The following is a 19,600-nucleotide window of genomic DNA, read 5'->3' as shown; positions in this document are numbered from 1 at the left end:
TTGCCTGGACAGGGTGAAAGGAGTCCACATCACAATGGTCAGTTAGAAGAAAGGACAGCATGAACTCGGAAGACAAACACGATACAAGTGCAGGCAGGTAAGGCTTCTAAGTGGAGACATAAAGCAGCGGGCGGATCAGGATTAGAGGACTCATGCATAGCTGGGAGCGTTCGTCCCATCGTCACTCTACCAAGGAGCACCTCCGGAAAAAGAGGACAGTGGTACCTTCCTGCACAGACGATGAGGACTTGGGCAAACTCCTGAAGCTGTATAAAAGCAACAAGATTCGGACCACAAAGTATTCTCTCCTGTCTTTCCTGCCCAAGAATCTGTTCGAGCAATTCCATCGCTTAGCCAATGTTTACTTCATCTTCCTTGCTGCCCTCAACTTTATCTCTGTGGTGGAGGCCTTCCAGCCGGAGATCGCTCTGGCCCCGGTCATACTGGTGCTGTCAGTGACGGCCGTCAAGGATGTTTGGGAAGACTACCGCAGGTTTAAATCGGATCATTCGATCAACAGGCTTCTCTGCCGTGTTTACAGCAGGTAGGTCTGATGAGGCAGCACAATTCCGTACTCTTCGGGGAATATTCTACTTGACCTTTTTTTTTTTTTTTTTATTAGTGCCATGAAAGATGTGACATAGTTTTTTTTTCTCCCTTGTTCTAACGTTTCTTTAGAAGCTATTGTTGCCACAATTGTATTGTTGGCAGAAATTCGAATGAATGAAAAGGATTCAGTAGAACACACACAGTACTATTAAATCTAGCTCTTGATTTAAATGTTTTGGATCATCAAGATCCATGAACTACCCTTTGAAACTGGTGAAAATGTCTCTCATTGTTATAAAAAGTCAAAAAGAAAACCAACAGAGAGGGGCAAAAACATGACCTCCTTGGCGGAGTTAAAAATATCTTAACTAATGTCCTACTGTCAGGATTTACTCCAGAAATGTTTCAGGTATAGTAGATTTTGGGAAGAAAAGTTGTGAACCTTAGGCCCAAACAGCAAATTACCCTGCAATTACAAGCTCAAGCTCAAAAACAAATACATAAACTAGATAGCCTACAACAAAATGAAGTTGTACAGAAAATGACTCTCTATTATATTTTGCTCAAAAATATAATTTCAATACCTGCGTATTTATTCAAAGTCTGTTCCTTTCCCTCGATTGTCTCAGACGGTGCATCATCTCTCTCTTTGAGGATCTATATTCAGCACATTACTTATTGAAAAAGCTTGATTCTTATCGCCGCACATTATGAATAGAGCCTGTTTCTAGATTACTTTTATCATCACACTGGTCTTAACAGCCTGGTTTGCACAACGCACCTTCTAACACCACCACCATTATTCCTCTGCTTTATTTGGATGCGGGTTCTTTTATAGATATATATATAACTTACAGTAATTCCCCCTGATGTGCTGTTTTTCAGTCATTGCCTGGAAAGGCTGTGAGAATAATGATTAACCACAGTTTATTTGCTCACTGTGTGAATTATACCTGTTGACCAAAGGCGTGTTTTGTCTCTGAACCTTTAAGAATATTATAGATTCTGTATATAAGGAGCGTTCAGTTTGAATGTACAGTACATACAATACACATTATAGTTTTGTTCCAAGTCAAGCACAGTTTCTATTCCAACTCCCAATTCCGTGCTCTTTTTCTCATTCGACTGCACTGATTTGCATCCCTTTGTCTCTCCTTGTTTTCCAGCAACCAGAAAACCTACATCGACGAGTGCTGGAAGGATGTGCGAGTGGGAGACTTTGTGCGTCTGTCCTGTAATGAAATCATCCCTGCGGACATGCTGCTGCTGTATTCCTCTGACCCCCGTGGGGTTTGCTACATTGAAACCGCCAACCTGGACGGAGAGACCAACCTGAAACAGAGACAGGTGGTCTCAGACCTCCCACTGCAGGTACAGTAATAGATGAGGTGGTTTCATATGTTCAAGATGTGTGCATTGCAATGAATCGCACATTTTTTAATTTGTTTCCATTATATGTAGATTTTTTTTTACTTCATTACCTTTAGATAGAGTATAATGTTTCTTCAAATGCAATTGTTGGGGCATAACTTTATAACAAAGTGCAAATTAATGATAAAACATAATGATACAAATAATTTAAAAACTACAATCCACCAATGCAATATATACAAATATTGATTTATATCCTGAAGTGGCCCCATGGATTTGTTTGTGTAGGAAAGACAGAAGCCTTAAGATTCATAGGAAAAACTAAACAATACGATTAAATATCAGCAGCAGAACCACAGATAGCATCTTTTTATAACCCCCGTTTTTCTGCCCTCTCAAAACCTGGTGCCAACTTTACCCACAATGCAACTTAACAACCACAGTTGGGTTGTAGACTTTTGGTATGTGTTCCAAAAGGCTACAGTAGCCTAGAGATGATGTGCAAGATCCCTCAACGCCCTTATTGTGGTTAAGAGTAATATATCAAGGTCACGTTTGACTCCATTTAGCACTTTAAATGACTTTGTGTGTCTGATGAATTAGTGCCCAGGAGATACCGAGAGCTACAACAGACCAGCCTTCTCCAGAATGAGCTGGCATACAGGGTTGTGTCATTCTTCACAGTTTCCAGAGACAAGTGCTGCAGTATGAAAATTAGAGAGGCTATGAAATCTCGAACCCAGGCACACCACATACAACAAACTGTGTCAGACATGCCAGCATAGCACAACTGCGTATGGAGGTCAAAATAAGGAGTTAGCAAATAGATTGAAAACAGATGCTGTGCTACCACATCTGCTAACTTATGGTTTTCCTTAAAAATGAAGGATTCTAATTTTTCCTGGGCGGCAAAATCACCCTGCTGTAAATATTGAAAGCTGAAGTGCAACATGCATGTAGCCTTACAGTGATTCAGTGTTGCATTGAAGAAGGTGGTGTATGTATCCTCCAGCTCCGTTGGTTTTGTTGTTCTGTGAGACTTTCATGCTGCGATGTATTGAAAGAAGGAACGATGACAGAACTTTAACCCTGCACGCCAGCAACGCTTTTACTATCAAGGTCAGAATACAGGTGCGTTCCACTGTCAGGGGCAGCTGCTTGACCTCAGTGCTCTGGGGAGAAAGGCTGGTCTGCACATAAATTAGTCAGAATCGTGGGAAGATATTTATTTCGTGTACACTTGGGACGCTTTATGTGAAACGCAACCTCAATATGTAATTTAACCTTAACAACCTTTCATATTTTTAATAGTCTTCAGTCCTGACCTTTGCTGATTCAAGTAACATCACTTGAGGCAATTCACACAGCTCCCTCTGCGGCAGTAAGAGTCACAGCCCCGTGTTCAGGTTGACTGTCCGACTCATTTGCGTGAACATGATATCTCAGTATTCACAGCATTTCTTCAAAATTGGCCCAAACCTTTATTTGGACTCGAGGATGAACTGATTAGAATTCAGTCAAAGGTCACTGGGTTTTAATTGGCCTTATTTAATTCCCTCATGACATGCGTTATACTTCTATATAAGAACCGGGACAGACTTGGATTGGAACTGCACCTTGAGTGGTTGTGCAGAGCGTACGTCCATGAGGCAGTTGTACCTGCTGTTCTGCTTACATGTGCATTAGTGTTCACAAAGACCTGCTAACAGACTTCACATCCTGTTGTGGCCACATGTGATCAGTAGCCACTAAGGAAAGTGCATATATTTTTTACTAGAGTATGTATTCATAATTCTGCAGTTCAATGTGAAATCTGAGAGTATACATTTTTTTAAATATTATTGTATTGTACTTTTTAGATTCGACAGCCAGGTGTTGACTACAGACAGACATTGATATGTCTAATATTTCCATATATATTGCACTGAATTATAAGGCTGTTAGATAACAAGTTTCCGTCCATATGCTGGAGGAAATCCTCTCTACCGCTGAATTACAATCGACTACCTTGCTCTATATCCTCTACCTTGATGAAGGAAAACATTTTCTGATCAAATAGCTACGAGTCATGCTCCTACTTGTTTGCTCAACAACATGACACGAACATATTATATTGCTCCCACAGTCTGTTAGTGCTGATGGGATATTTGTTTGCCTTCTGATCTACATCTCTGTGATCATGTCTGACACCGGGCTTAGTGTTCGTCGTGTTATTTTACACCTCATTTACATTTACAGCCATTACAGCTGTATTACAGGTGTGTTAAAGGACTATTCGACTCCCTATCTGCCTTATTGAAAGTAAGGAAAGTTAAATCGGCACACTACTCCTACAGTGTATGTTACGCACATATTGAAGAAGAAATCCAATGAGAAAAAGAAATGGCCGCCCTTATCTTCAATAGACACATTGTACGCACTCAGGATTTGAGGGCGCTGGGCTCTCATTGCCCAATAAAACTAAACAGCTTGTATCCACAAAATCATAAAAACTGGTATTGACTAAGTTAGAGACAATTACATTACTCATCCAGTGGGTGACAACTGGCAGCCCCTTCAGTATGTTTTACTTCAGCTTTATTGGCTGCTGTAAAATATCTCTGTAAAAAATAACAGCCAGTAAAAAGACGATGGGGTATAGAAGACATCCCATGTTTTGTGCATCTACTTTTTCCTCTGATATATATAATGTGTTGTATTTGTATCTGTTTTTCCACATGAGATTGTATCTGCAGGTTTGATTGAATTTGTTGATTGTGTGTGTTTTCCAGGGAGTCGAGTTCACCCCCGAGAGCTTCCACAGCCGGATCGAGTGTGAGAACCCCAACAATGACCTCAGCAGGTTCAGGGGCTACATGTACGTTTCTTTTCAACATCGACACCGAACATTCACATCTGTGAACCCTTTTTAAACTGTCTGCTTATGGTCTTGAAAAAACTGTGTATGTTTAAAAAACTCTCCGCAGGCTAATATGAAAATACGCACAGCAGTTTGCAGGATGCATAGTGATGAGGTCATTATCTTCACAAATGACATAATACACATATCATGAACATAAGAAATACCTGTCTAGTTTAGTGTAACCCTTTCATAACCAGTTAAAATCTCCTTGTACGTTTAAGCAACAGACCTGCTTCACAACAAACATCTGTCATATGAACCAACTGAACTGTGAAGCCTGCTTTGCATAAAGTGGTCTCGGCAGATTTCCGAAGAATTGTGGCATTCCGTTCTTTCCGTTCACATTTACATTCACCTACACTGCCACACCAATTACAACCCGACCCATCCATTGTATTGTCAATACCACTTAGTTAGATGATTGGCTGACCAACTTCAGTCTGCAGCATCTGATCGTGTACTCAGTTACATTTTACTATGGTGTGTAGTTGAGGATTTTTTGTTATATCTCTTGAAACCTTCTTTAGATCCCAATGTTGATGTTGAAAAGATGAGTTCTGACAGAAAAAAACAAGAAAGTTAAAGGGCTGTAAAATGCTCATCCAGTCATTTTATTCAACCTGTGTAATGTGCACATTGAACTTGTTATAGCTTCATCATTAGGGCTGCATCTTCATTTCTAAAAAGATGGGAACTGAGATGTTGCAGGCATGTTGTGCAGCAGAGTCTGAGCTCTGGCTTCTTGTTCGTGTGTGTGTGTGTGTGTGTGTGCGTGCATGTGTGTGTTTTTCCACAGGGAGCATTCCAGTGGGGTTCGTGTGGGCCTCCATAACAGCAACCTCCTGTTGAGGAGCTGCACCATCCGCAACACTGAGACGGTGGTGGGCATTGTGGTCTATGCCGGTAGGTGAACAGCATCACACACAACACATCAACATTGGTTTCACTGCTCACTGCAGTCTGAGTTTTCGGTTTGAGCAATGTCATCGCATATTTCAAAGTGTTTGTTTTTTATATGTAAAACCATGAAGTCCTATTAAATCAATGCAATGTGATGGACTGCATTCTTGCCTTGCAGCACAGTTGACATTCACACACACCATTCACACAGCACTTCTATATCTACTGGACTCGGCCGAGGTTGATGCTCTATCTCGTCCTGTTAAAGACACTGAAATGTAATAGATTCTTCCCACAAGTTTCATGGAAATCCAGTCTGTAGCTTTTGTGTCATGTGAAATAACAGAAAAACAAGCAAACACCAATGAAACACAACCTCTATGGTAATAATCTGCTTCCTCATCCTGAGAATGTAATCTATTGACTAAAGCTTGAAACTATGAACATAATGAAACTGTAAACTACTAAAGCTTTTTAATTGTCAGCTTTGCTCACAGTACAGTACGTGTGTTTCTGTCACTGTGCGACGTAGGCCATGAGACCAAAGCCATGATGAACAACAGTGGGCCGAGGTACAAGCGCAGCCAGCTGGAGAAGCGTCTGAACACGGACATCCTGTGGTGTGTGGTCCTGCTCGTCGTCATGTGTCTGACTTCTGCTGTAGGTGTGTACCGACACTGACTGACAACACACAGCTCTCACTCCACAACACAGCTGTGGACAGCAACCATGACACCTCAGTGTGTTCCAGAGACTGAGCCGTGTCCAGCTTTAACCTCCTGTGTTCAGAGTGATGAGCTGCTCCGGTGTCTTGGTGCATTTCAGGTCACGGCCTCTGGCTGAAGAACCTAAAAGACCCCGTTTTTGGGGTTAATATGGACACGGCCCCTGCCTTGGCTGGATTCTATGTCTTCTGGACTATGATCATTGTGCTCCAGGTATAATGTTAAACATTTCTTCTTGCACTTTTATTCACATTATAGATTCATTACACCTTTTCTATTTCAGGATATTTGAAAACGAATCAACAAATCTACTGTAGAATTTAGTTTCATGTATTAAAATATGGAAGGTTTCAAAGGTTATGATAAAAAATTATTTCAACGAATCAGTCAACTTGTGAATTTTTCATTAAACTGGCAGCAACAGTGGTACGATAACCCAAAATGACAGAGGCAAAACATATAAAGAAACAATTACATTAAGTCATTGCAACGTTTACTTAGCTTTTACTGTTCCATGTCACTAACCTGTCTGATTTCATAGATATAAAGTATTTAAAAACTCTTCTACCTTATGTTACTTCATGGACCGGTGAGGAAATTAAATATATTTAAATGAAATGTACGATAATCAAGCACCAAAACACAGCACAGCAATTTATAATAACATATATGGTCTGTATTTATATAGAGTTGTTCTAATATTGAGGACCACTCAAAGCGCTTTACAGTACAGTTTTGCCATTCACACACACATTCTTACCGTGCATCTATGGTTGGAGGACGACTGCTCTACCCCTCAGCCACAGCCGCCCACATCTAGCAGTGACAGTCATTTCTATCTTCTGTCTGTCTCAGTACTTGTAAGATAAACCGAACTAGAGGGGCACTCAGCCAGGGTAAACTACCAAGCTGATTGGCCACTTTATCTCCAAACTGCACATGTACACAGAAATGTTCTGCAAACTGCTCACATTAAACGTAGGCCAAGTTCTGATATAGCTAAGAGGAATATTTGTTACTGTACCTAAAGATCATCACTTAAAATGCCTTTATTTGATTAACAACATTTTGATTGTTAACAGGATCCACAGGATATTAGCTCTCTAAAATTCCTGGATCTGCCCATTACCCATACTGCATCCGTCTACAAAGATTGGTGGGAATCCATCCAGTCGGTTTTGTGTAATACTGGTGACAGAGAAAGAAACAAACAGCCCATACATCTGCTACTGCCCAACCGTCCCCTATGAAACCACATTTAAATTCACTACATCCATCTTTTGGATCTGCACCAAAATGCCCACAGCCATAATATCAGTCCCATAAACATTAGTAACATTTGTAAGATCCATAAATAATTTTCTTAGAAATCAGTGAAAATTTTGAACATGTCCTGTTTTGCTATACTGGAGAAAGTGAAAAACGATCCTGGATCCGCACCCTGATCCGAATCCACACCACAGGTGAATGGATTCTTCTTTGGGTTGTGTCCCGGCCCTCCACTAAATATCATGGATATTTTCTGGATCCCTTAACAAACAAACAGATATAAACATAACCTCCTTGGTGGAGATGACAGATTCTCCATTACAGAGTAATTTCAAAGTGATTGGTCAACTTAGTGTGCTGCCAGGTGATGTCACATTTCATTGCACTCAGAGATATCATCAATATTTATGGTCCAGTTTCTTTTTTGATCTCTGGGTTACATAAAACATTAGTTGTATTGTATTCATGAGCACGTGTGCTTCCATGGAACCTCTGTCACACGCTTCAATCATTGATCAGTCTACAGTCTAAGAAGTACTCGTCATGTCAATGAATGCGTCCTGCATCCTTTTCTGTCCAACAGGTGCTGATTCCCATTTCTCTGTACGTGTCCATTGAGATTGTGAAACTGGGCCAGATCTACTTCATCCACAACGACTTAGACTTGTACAACGAGCAGCTGGACTCCAGGATCCAGTGCCGGGCCCTCAACATCACTGAGGACCTGGGTCAGATCCAGTACCTGTTCTCTGACAAGACAGGAACTCTGACAGAAAACAAGATGGTGTTCCGCCGCTGCAGTATCTATGGGGTCGAATATCCTCATGAGGAAAATGGTAAGAGCCACAATGCTTCCACTTTTATTAGCTCTGTTAGAGATATCGTGTATTTTAATAGTAGTGACTCATCACCTGATTAGATGGTGCAACAGGAACAACGTTTTTTATTCAGAAGTAACAGGGGCCAAACCTTTTCAATGGATCGATATTGGCAAAAATAAATCCAATATCCCATCAAATATTCTAGTGTACTAGTGTAAAAAACGATACTTGATACCACACACAGGTACTGGACACACAAATAAGATTATTCTTTTCTTCTTTTGTCAACGTGCATAACACAAAGTACTATTACAGAAAAAAATCTTCTCTTTGTAATGCAGCCTTGGGTTGAAAATCTGAATGTAGATCTACTTCGGTACTTTTTGGAATGGTATCCAAAGTGATATTAATGGAGATTGTATTGGTTTAAACTCGTTGTATTGAAAAAGTATCAATACTTTTAACGACCGGAGTGTCAGTGTGAAAAATAACAATCGTTACCAGTGGGTTAATTAACCTTCATGGTGTACGTAACTCGGTGACAGTACAAAGTGGAACAGTCTGCTGTGGGGTTAGTGTGATAGTCTGGAAAACAGTGAGCTGATCCCCTCACATCATTTTCAGGAGTCACATTTTCCAGTCAAAGAAGATTGTGTCAATGTTCCAGAAATATAACAATCATATGAATGTATTCATTTATCCTCTGTCTAACTGGGAAGGTGCCACTCAGACACAATATCTCTTCTGTCAGGATGGGTCTGGTAAACATGGGCTGCAGTGAAGTAAAGAAGATGTATAGATTATTAAAAACACGGGTTAGAAACAAGGACATTGTTCTGTGAATAAAAAATTTAAATTTTGTATATTAATTCCAACCATGTGCATGTAAGCAACGGAACATTCTGAGCCTCAGTAATGTCCTCAAAAACATTTGTAATTCTTCTAAATGTTTGAGTCCTGTTGTTATTGTTATCCATGACATCGATTCCTCTTCTTATATTATAATATCCTGTCACCGTGCACCATGGTTTGTCATCACAAACAGTGATTCTTTTAAAGCCTTTAGCTGCTACTCTTGGCTTCTTTTTTCCACTTGTAGGGAGAGTACCCACAGCAACCCTCCATTTACATAAATGTCATTAGCTCAGGGGTTCATAAACTTTTCTACCGGGTCGCACCCAGTGGGTCATGCTGGAGATAACCTTCTAGGGAGACGCCTATCTGAAATAGAATGAAGTACAAAGTGTAACTCCAGATCCTTTGAGTACACTGCAGCCCTCAAAGCTCCAGTCTCATTGCAGTGTGTAAAGAAAGACCAAGGCGGAGACCTGATAGGTTGTGGACAAAACTTCTGCTCAAGCATGAGCAGGAGTCATCCCACTTGTGACGTCATTAGAGGGGTGCAGTTTGGCATTTTTTTCAAATGGGCATGAATGCTGGGCAGAGGATGGGTCACTTTGTTTAAAGCTGAGTTCTTGGAACAAAATGGCTGCAAATAGGTCAAGAAACAGGATCAGACAGGTTAGTACCGGACTGACCAGTGCAGTTTTTGGAACTGTGTCCAGCAATGTAGCCATGATGACCCTATCAGCTACTCAAGTTGATTATCATAATGCATCGAATGAATGACCAGGGCCTGTAGATATGATGTGAAAGATAAAAGTCAATGTGCAAAAGTGCAACAATAGCATTAATTGTACAAACACAATTGTTTTTGAATCAAATGTAACATTTTTTTAGTTTTGGAGCCAAATGATTGTCCATTGAGATTATTATTAGGTAAATGAACACTGTTGCACTAGTACAATGGTTGAACATAATATGAATCACATGAATAATCTATGAATTACATTCACTGAATCACTGAAGCTATCGTAGTGGCACCCCATATTTCTGTCCTGCTTATGTTGGAAATGTTTAATGTTTCTGTCGCTCTGTGTGTGTGTGCATGTGCATGTGTGTGTGTGCATGTGTGTGTGTGTGTGTGTCAGCTCGGAGACTGGAGGTGTACGAGGCGGAGAAGGACAAGGCAGCGGGTCGCTCTGTGACTCTGAGGTCGGGCTGCAGTGGTAAATCTCTCAGCTGTCGCTCCCTCAGCTGCAACCGCAGCTCTGTGTCTCTGCATACGCTCACTGCTGAGTCGGAGGAGGAGGAAGAACAGCTGGCCAATCAGATCCAGGCCAGAACCAGTGCCTTCTGCAGCCGCATGGTCAGACACACACACATCCGTCTGTCCTTCTGTCCATCCCTCTCTCTCTCTGTCTGTCTCAGTATTTGGTCACACATTCTTCACCTTAGGGGGAACAAGAATGGCACTCAGAGTACATACGTCCACCAAGGCCCAACAGTCTCGTTATGAAACCACATTTAAATGAACTAGATTCATATTTTTATTTTGATCTGCATCAAACTGCACACTCTCATTAATATCAGTCCCCTAAACATGTCTGATTAAGATCATCTTGGTTGATTTCTCTGAAAATCTATTCCCACATTTAATTTGTGTATTCCTGCTGACTAATAGACAAACAGACGCAGATGTAAACATTACCTCCTCGAGTAAGTTAGAATGTGTATTTGAGGTCCATCCCTTTTAACACACTTCCTTTGTCACTAAATGTGTGTAGTGGCTCAGAGTCGAGTGAGGTTTTATGTTGCGGTGCAGCTGTGACTGTTGTGACACACAACAAACCTCAACCTCTGTCAATATGGTGGAAAGGTCATCTCTCAAACAAGGTTGTGTTGTGACTGGGACATGTGTGACTGCCTATGGAGCTTTCAAACCGGTGATTATTGATGGTGGAAGTAACAGGATGAATGAAGACAGATTTCAAAAGACACTAATTACACTGTAGAGGTCTCTGATGGGGAGGGGGATGTTATGAGCAGCACCAAGCCTGAAACGTGTCAGTTTAATGTCCAGGACCCATGTGTTCAGTGTCTGCTGTCTGTAGATTCAAAGACTTCACATTGGCTGCAGAGAATCTTTTGTTAGACTGAATATATCTGTCCAATTACCTTTGAAGCCCTAACCTGTGGCTATTGTATGTTTATACGGCTAAAGCCCTCAAACAGTTGTCTTTATATTGATGTAAACTTACTCAAATTAAAGGTCCAGTTTGTTAGATTTAGGTGAAAGGGATCAATTGGCAGAAATTTAATGTAGAATAATCCTCATGATGTTTTCACTAGTTCGTTTCATCTAAATTGTATGAATTGTAGTTTTCTTTACCCCAGAAAAGAACCTTTATATTTAAATACTTTATATTTACATCGAGGGGACCCTCTCTACAGAGGCCGCCATGTTTTTTACATTAGTCCAGGCTCGACAAACTAAACAACTTTTGAGTTTTTATGACAATTAAAGACTACCACAGTTTCTTTTTCATGTTTGGAAGGAGAGGGTGAGGTGAGGGGTGTTCAGCTGCAACATGAAACTTCAACACTAGATATCACTAAATTCTACACACTACCTTTAAAGCTGAGACTTGGCACTTTTATGTAACGTCCATAATTTTATTTGAACTCAATGTGCTAAAGGTCAGAGCCTGAAGAACAAAAATGCTTCCAGCCTGAACTCTATACATCCAGATCCGAGCCTAATGTTGCTTCAGGCTGATTTTCAAATTTTCAAATAATAACCTGGAATGGTAATATTTATCAGTTGTCTAATGCTTATCTTATATTATATGTTAAAAACAGGTTAAAGTCACCTTAAAAATATAAACAAGACACAAACTACATGAAACTTTGACTCTAGTGTTTAATTTATCAAGTCATTATCAATTTCTCTTGATTTCTTAACTGTATGCTAATGTGCCTGGACAAGTAATCTATAAATACACTATGCTCCTGGGCTTTATGTGTTTATGTTCGTTGTAAATGGGCTGAAACACAAACACTGGTTTGATCATTTCAATCTAATCATACATTTAAACAGAGGTACAGAACTGAATCACTGGAGCATCAAACACTCAACAATTAGATTTATCACTTGCCCCCAAACTAAGGTCATAATACCATACATAGTGAGCATTTAATTTAGTTTTTCTTTTCTTTTTTATTCTCATGCTCTAGCAATGAAAATGAATCTCTCGCTGCTCCCGTCCTTGTCTGTTCAGGCGAAGGAGGTGGTGCCAGACCCTGAGCTGGTGAGGAAGTTGAACTGGTTCTGCTCTCCCCTGAACGAGGCCTCCCCTGGGACTCCCTCCAGCCTGGAGCTCGCCTACATCACTGACTTCTTCCTGGCGCTGACCATCTGCAACAGTGTGGTGGTCTCCTCCCCCAGTCAGCCTCGACATGTGGTGAGCACATGATCCCAGAGTTTTATATTTTCACATTGTAGAACAAATCAGCGCCTTTATTTGTTTACGGAAAGCTTCACATGTAGCTCATGTTGAACGTAATGAAGGCTAATGTAACTGTACGAAGCTGTGAAAGTTCTGGTATAATGTGACGTGGTGTCGCTGTTACCTGAAATTATCATTCCATTAAAAGCTGTTACCATTACATCCTTAAAGGTTCAGTGCGCAAGATTTAGTGACATCTAGTGGTAAAGTTTCATGTTGCAGCTGAATACCCCTCAACTCACCCTCCCCTTCCAAACATGAAAGAGAACCTGTGGACTTTAGTTTGTACAGTTTGGACTACAGTAAAAACATGGCGGCCTCCGTAGAGAGGAGCCTCCCGATGTACGGTGAATATAAAGTATTTAAATATAAAGGGTTCATTCTAGGGTAAAGAAAAAAACTATTTGTACAATTTAGATGAAACACGCTAGTGAAAAAATCACTAGGATTAGTTCATATTTAATTTCTGCCGATAGATCCTTTCTCCTAAATCTTTCACAAAATCTTTTGATTTGATTTGGGTTTTTTATCTTCTTCCCTGTAGGTGCCTGATGCACGAACACCTCTAAAGTCTCTGGAGGAAATCAAGCTGTTGTTCCAGCGCTTCAGCTTCTCTCCATTCGCTGCACTGTCCACGTTCTCCCCTCCCCAGATCAGAGGTAGCCCTCGCAACTTCACCAGAAGGCTGTTCACCCGGGGGAAGACTGGCTCCTTCTCCCCAACAGCCAACAACGCTACAGACAGCTCAGAACCAGGGAAAGACGGAAACATGGAAAGCCCCGAACTGAGGTGTGGACTGGACCTATCTGCACCAGGGGTGGGAGGAAATGCTGCACAGATGGAGGACGATATCAAGGAGGATGATATCAAGGAGGATGATATCAAGGAGGATGATATCAAGGATGCAAAAACAAACCGGCCCAGACAGGAAGTGGACTCTGATAGTGACGTTGATGACGAGCTCCTGTATGAGGCGGAGAGCCCAGACGAGGCGGCTCTGGTCCACGCAGCGCGGGCGTACCGCTGCACCCTCAGGGGACGCTCTGCAGAAAGCCTGCTGGTGGATCTGCCAGGAATCGGCTCACTGGCTGTGCAGCTGCTTCACATTCTGCCCTTCGACTCCAACAGGAAGAGGATGTCCGTGGTGGTCCGCCACCCACTCACGGGACAAGTGGTAGTTTACACCAAGGGAGCCGACTCTGTTATCATGGACCTGGCTGAGACTCCTAAAGGTAAATTCACTCGAGGAATACAAATCTGCAGGCCTGAACGAAGAATGTTGTCTGCTGACTGATGACAAACACTAATAATATTGATACTGATAATGATATTTTGTCTGTATCACCTTCACTTATATGTTCAGGAGCAGAGCAAGCTCAGGAGATCTACAGTCACATCAGAGATCAAACCCAGAAACATTTAGACGGCTATGCCAGAGAAGGCCTCCGCACACTCTGCATCGCTAAAAAGGTAACTCAGATTCATTCATTGGCTAATTATTTATGTGAAGGGAATGTAAAATAGTATACGTTTGTACATAAATATGTTATATATTATTGTGTCTGTCATATAAAACATCATTCAATAATTAACATGTCACTGTGTGGTTTTCTGTAACTACACTGTGCATTATAACAGTGAGTGGGTTTGGATTTAACTTGGATTTAATTATTTGCTAGTTATCCCACAAGACATTTTTCTCAGACTACACAACTAATCCCAGCCAGAGTGTCAAAAAAATGTTTACTTAGTTTGAATGGAAGATCTAAAACAGCAATAAGATGAAGTAAAATACACATGATTTTACTTTTTATGTATGAATTCACTGTCATAATAAGAGAAACATGTGTTAAAAGGACAGTAATTCAACCGCTTGTCCTTTTCGAGAAGGAAACAAACTATCCATGCCAAGATAAACACAGTCAACTGTCCAATCACAGCTAATTTATATTTAAATATATTCAATTTTATGTAATTGCTTTGCTGTTGTTTGTATCCTTTAATGTGAGGCAGTTTTTAGCTTTCTCAAGAAAAATGCTACACAAATAAATAGTATTATTATTATTATTATCATCATTATTATCCTGTGGCTCTGGTGGTATAGAGGATTGTCCACTAACCAGAGGGTCAGAAGTTTGATTCCTTGCTCCTCCCTTCTGTGTATGACTGGTGTGTGATAGAGAAAGTGCTGTGTGGATGTGACTCGTACTGTAAAGTGCTTTGAGTGGTGGATAAGACTGCCATACAAATTCAGTCAATTTACCATTATTGTTTGTTTTGTTTCATTTGTGATTAGCTGCAGGTTTATGTGATGGATTACAGGAAGCTGCATGAACAGACACTTGTGAGCTGTTCCCCACTCATGTCTTCATGTCGGTTCAAGTAATGAATCCATTCGCGTAACCTCACCACTGTAAGAAGACGTGTTGCTGAGTGTGATCTTGTGTCTGGAGCAGGTTCTGGAGGAAGAGGAGTATGAGGTGTGGCTGAAGAGGCAGCTGGTGGCAGAAAGCAGCATAGAGAACAGAGAGGAGCTGCTGCTGGAGTCAGCTCAGAGACTGGAGACCAACCTCACCCTGCTGGGTAGGAGAGCCACTCACTGCAGTCTGACACATGGATCACTCAAACAGACATAGCTGGAAGTGTTGGTGCCCAAGTTACACCACATGGAAACTATGCTCTGTCCTCCTGGACAGTGTTGAAATGAAAAACTCTTTGTCACACATACCTGCAGGCCTTTGGTTTGTCATAGAATAAAACAAATAGGCTGTGAAAAGAGCTGATTTCAGGCTTATTCTGAAAAGATCTTTGAATTATTGGTATGTATTAGAATGAGTCATTGAGCCTATTTGAACAGAGAGAAGATCTGAAGTCTGAGAAGATCAGGAAGAAAATAATTCCCGAGCATGTTTAACATAAAGGCTACAAGACCAACTCCAGCAGTTTCACATGCCTGTGACCAAAGTTGTCGACATTACTTCAGTCGGGATCCCTTTTTTCAAAATCTATTTCGCAGTTTTGTTGAAAATATCGAAAGAATTTGATTGCAGTTTGTTATATTTAGTGGCATGGCTCTGCTCTGGGCCTCACTCCCCTTCCAAATGTATATGTGGAAGGCCTGCGGTAGGGAGAGCACATCTCTCCACCCTTCCATAAGCCTTCCTGGAAAGTGAGGCAGAGGGAGCAGCAGCTAAAAAACTCAGTTTGAAAAGGAGGTGCTGGGGAGGAGGTGGGTTACGAAGTGGCTTGCAGCGAAAGCGGGAAGAGTCGGCCTGGTAGAGCAGCTCAAACAGAGCGTTGCCAATTGAATGCATAGGAGGGATCAGCTGAACTAACACAGTGCTCAATTAACAAGTGTAAGGTCCATTGGACTTTAGCCAACCTCCCAATACATGGTCACAAGAGGATAACTGACACGGTTTGAATAGGACACTCTGATTGGTGGAAAAAGGAAGCAAGGCGAACTTTGAAAGAGACCTCCGATATCAAGGTTCATTAATGTCCAGTCAGATCATATGTCACTCAGATAGAGGCCACATTTGAGAATGTAAAACATAAGTCACACTGGAGAATTCTGAAGTGGCCTGCATGAGATCTTAATCTAACTGAATATCTACGGAAAGAGCTGAAAGTTACGGTTGGTAGAAAGGACCGATCCAACCTGAGAGAACAGGAGCAGTTTGCTGAGAGGTCTCAGTTGAAGCTAAAAAAAAAAAAAAAAGCCTTGTTGCAGTGACTCTCTGAAGAGAGTGCAAGAAAATGTCAGGTTAAAGTATGTTGAATCCTGCCATCTGTATTTAAAGGTGCAGTGTGTAGAATTTTGTGATATCTAGTGTTGAAATTGCATGTTGCAGCTGAACACCCCTCACCTCACCCTCTCATGAAAAAGAACCTGTGGTAGCCTTTAATTGTCATAAAATCTCAAAAGGTGTTTAGTTTTTTCAGTCTGGACTAATGTAAAAAACATGGCGGCCTCCATAGAGAGGGTCCCTCGATGTAAATATAAAGTATTTAAATATAAAGGACCTTTTCTGGGTTAAAGAAAACTACAATTCATACAATTTAGATGAAATGAACTAGTGAAAACATCATGAGGATTATTTTACTTTAGATTTCTGCCAATAGTTCCCTTTCGCCTAAATCTTCGACCTTTAAAATAATATGTTACATCAACAATCAAAAGCCATAGGTGTATTTTATTGTTTCTAAATATTGATGACAATAAAGACCTTGAATCTTGTATCTTCTATTAAAATAGAAAAGATGTTTATGCCAGATACCTTTTTCAGTTTCAACCTCTATCTGAGAAAAATATGTTTTAATGCCTCTGTGCCAACCACAGCCAGTGGCCCATGGAAATATGTTTTCAGGTTATCAGTCCTGCCTTTGCTCCATTATTTTGAGCACGATATCTCAAGAATGCTTTGAGGGCAGGATACCAACATGTTCAGCGCTGTCAGCATATTAGAACTTCTTTTGTCTCTGTGTTTGTTCTCAGGTACCACAGGGATTGTCGACCGATTGCAGGAGGACGTCCCAGAGACCATTGAAGTTCTTCAGCAGGCTGGTATCAAAGTCTGGGTCCTCACCGGAGACAAACAGGAGACGGCCATTAACATCGCTTACGCTTGTAAACTCCTACGTCCGAATGACCAACTGCTGACAGCCAACTGCGGAAGCAAGGTCAGTGGGTCAAACATTCGCCGAGAAGGTTGTGTCTTGTGTCTTAACCCCTGTTGGTTTGTTTGCATGCAAGATAAAACCAAAACAACCCAACAGATTTCCAAGAAACTTAGTGGAAGGGTGCAGTATAGGTCAGGGAACATCCAGTTTTGATGCTGATCCAGATCAGTGAGACGATCCAGGATTTTTGTTTAGCAACACAGTGGAAGAGAATCTTGAACTAGGGAATCTTGTTCATTAATTCATGTGCATCACTAATAGGATTAGACTTTGTCCACTGTGCTCCTGAAGCACTCAAGGTTTGTTAGAATTTCATCACTGAGATCTACAGAGAGTTCTGTGATCATCATTGTTTGATTTCTGCACGAGGAATTGTGACCACAATTTTGACTCACTTTCAAAGTGTGATTTTTTTAAATATGAAAATGATGAATCAGTTTTATCAATTTTAAATAATATTAATATAAATAAATAATGAATAAATACATTTTACTGAGTAACACTAACATGTGGTTTTCATGTAAAAAAAAACAACAAAGCCTATCAATATGTTGAGCAGAGCTGTGACTGTGTAGTCCCACTGACTGAACTGAAACACAACTGACGAGGATATTACCCATGATCCCCAGCTTCCTGAACCAGAAGAGCTGCAGCGGAATCAAATTTAACAAACTCTGCTCAGAATTCTTGATATTTCAAAAGTTTCCTGACTCAATATTAGAGATGAATAGTGATTACTTATATTATAATTACACATATATATATATATATATATATATATATATATATATATATAACTGTAGGAGTGCCAGAGTTCACAATATTTGATGTTTATCTGTATAATGTTAACCATATGTATAGCAGTCTTATAATATTTATTCATTTTATGGTGAATAAAAAAGGATTTTGTTGAAGAAAATATATAAATTGTGATATTGACAACTAAAATAACTGAAAATAAGAAGAAGGAATAGAATAATATAATATGATGTATAGTTACACATATACATGTAGAACTTATCATACAAGTTGTATGATTACATCTTTTTATAGACAGTCTATGGAAAAAAACTGCACATTATTATTTAGTGCTGATTTATTAATTAATTCAATTTACTCCATCATTAATTTCCTTCCCACCAGGATGCGTGTGCAGCTTTTCTCAAGGAGCTCAAACTAGAAGTGCAGTGTGGCCAGGAGGGTTTGACCGAAGTGACTGCAGCAGGGGCTCATGGGGAATCCTCCTCTGGCAGCATATCCAGCTTCATCCTGGTTATAGACGGCCAGACGCTGGACTGGGCGCTTCAGGAGGAGCTGAAGAGTGACTTCTTAGAGCTGAGCCGCAGGTGCAAGGCGGTCATCTGCTGCAGGTCCACTCCGCTGCAGAAGAGCCAGGTGGTTCGGCTGATCCGCGATGAGCTCGGCGTCATGACTCTGGCAGTGGGTGAGGATTAATGCTTGAACTGCTCGAGGGTTTTCCCATTTGCTTAATTTAAGTCTGATCACACAACAGCAGCGGTCGTTGTTAGACCTGGTGGTAACAAACGACTTTAGGGTTGGGCAATATGGATAAAATCTTCTGCTATGATATAATTTAATAATAGTTATAACTGTATTTGTATAGCACTTATCTAAACAAAGTTACAAAGTGCTTCACAGGAAAAAATATAAACTCCATGGCTAGAAGAAGAATAAATTATAATAAAAAGGTATTTAATTCAGTTACATTTTTTGGGCCACGGAGCAGTTTAACCATCACATTTGAGCTCTGTAAGACTGGTTGTTGTAATGAAAATAATAACTTCAATTGTACCTCAGTGTCATCAAGTGTTTCACCCTTTTAATCACAATAACATGGAGAGAGGCTAAAAGTAAAAAGTATATGGTTTCATATCATGATATCAATGTACAGTCTATTTAGTGATATATATATACATATATATATATCACTAAATAGACTATATATATAAATATATATATATATGTATATGAAATATTGGAACATTGCAATACTTTCATCAAATTTGATGA

The 19,600-nt window shown here is 40.4% G+C and overlaps 1 protein-coding gene across 2 annotated transcripts in view; it reads left to right on the top strand.

The window, feature by feature from the left end:
• atp10d (ATPase phospholipid transporting 10D) overlaps positions 1–19,600 on the top strand; it is a 39,835-nt gene that overhangs the window by 13,541 nt on the left and 6,694 nt on the right. For both annotated transcript variants that reach the window (XM_069535366.1, XM_069535365.1), the window contains exons 4-16: positions 1,716–1,920; positions 4,692–4,777; positions 5,619–5,725; positions 6,255–6,386; positions 6,548–6,660; positions 8,300–8,552; positions 10,529–10,746; positions 12,659–12,841; positions 13,431–14,118; positions 14,250–14,356; positions 15,343–15,469; positions 17,385–17,569; positions 18,713–19,013. In XM_069535366.1, coding sequence (XP_069391467.1) covers positions 1,716–1,920; positions 4,692–4,777; positions 5,619–5,725; positions 6,255–6,386; positions 6,548–6,660; positions 8,300–8,552; positions 10,529–10,746; positions 12,659–12,841; positions 13,431–14,118; positions 14,250–14,356; positions 15,343–15,469; positions 17,385–17,569; positions 18,713–19,013 — 2,705 coding nt within the window. The remainder of the gene's footprint in view (positions 1–1,715; positions 1,921–4,691; positions 4,778–5,618; positions 5,726–6,254; positions 6,387–6,547; positions 6,661–8,299; positions 8,553–10,528; positions 10,747–12,658; positions 12,842–13,430; positions 14,119–14,249; positions 14,357–15,342; positions 15,470–17,384; positions 17,570–18,712; positions 19,014–19,600) is intronic.

This window comes from Paralichthys olivaceus, chromosome 12, assembly GCF_024713975.1.
Source record: "Paralichthys olivaceus isolate ysfri-2021 chromosome 12, ASM2471397v2, whole genome shotgun sequence".
Lineage (NCBI taxonomy): Eukaryota > Metazoa > Chordata > Actinopteri > Pleuronectiformes > Paralichthyidae > Paralichthys > Paralichthys olivaceus.
This window is presented reverse-complemented; position numbering and strand designations above follow the sequence as displayed.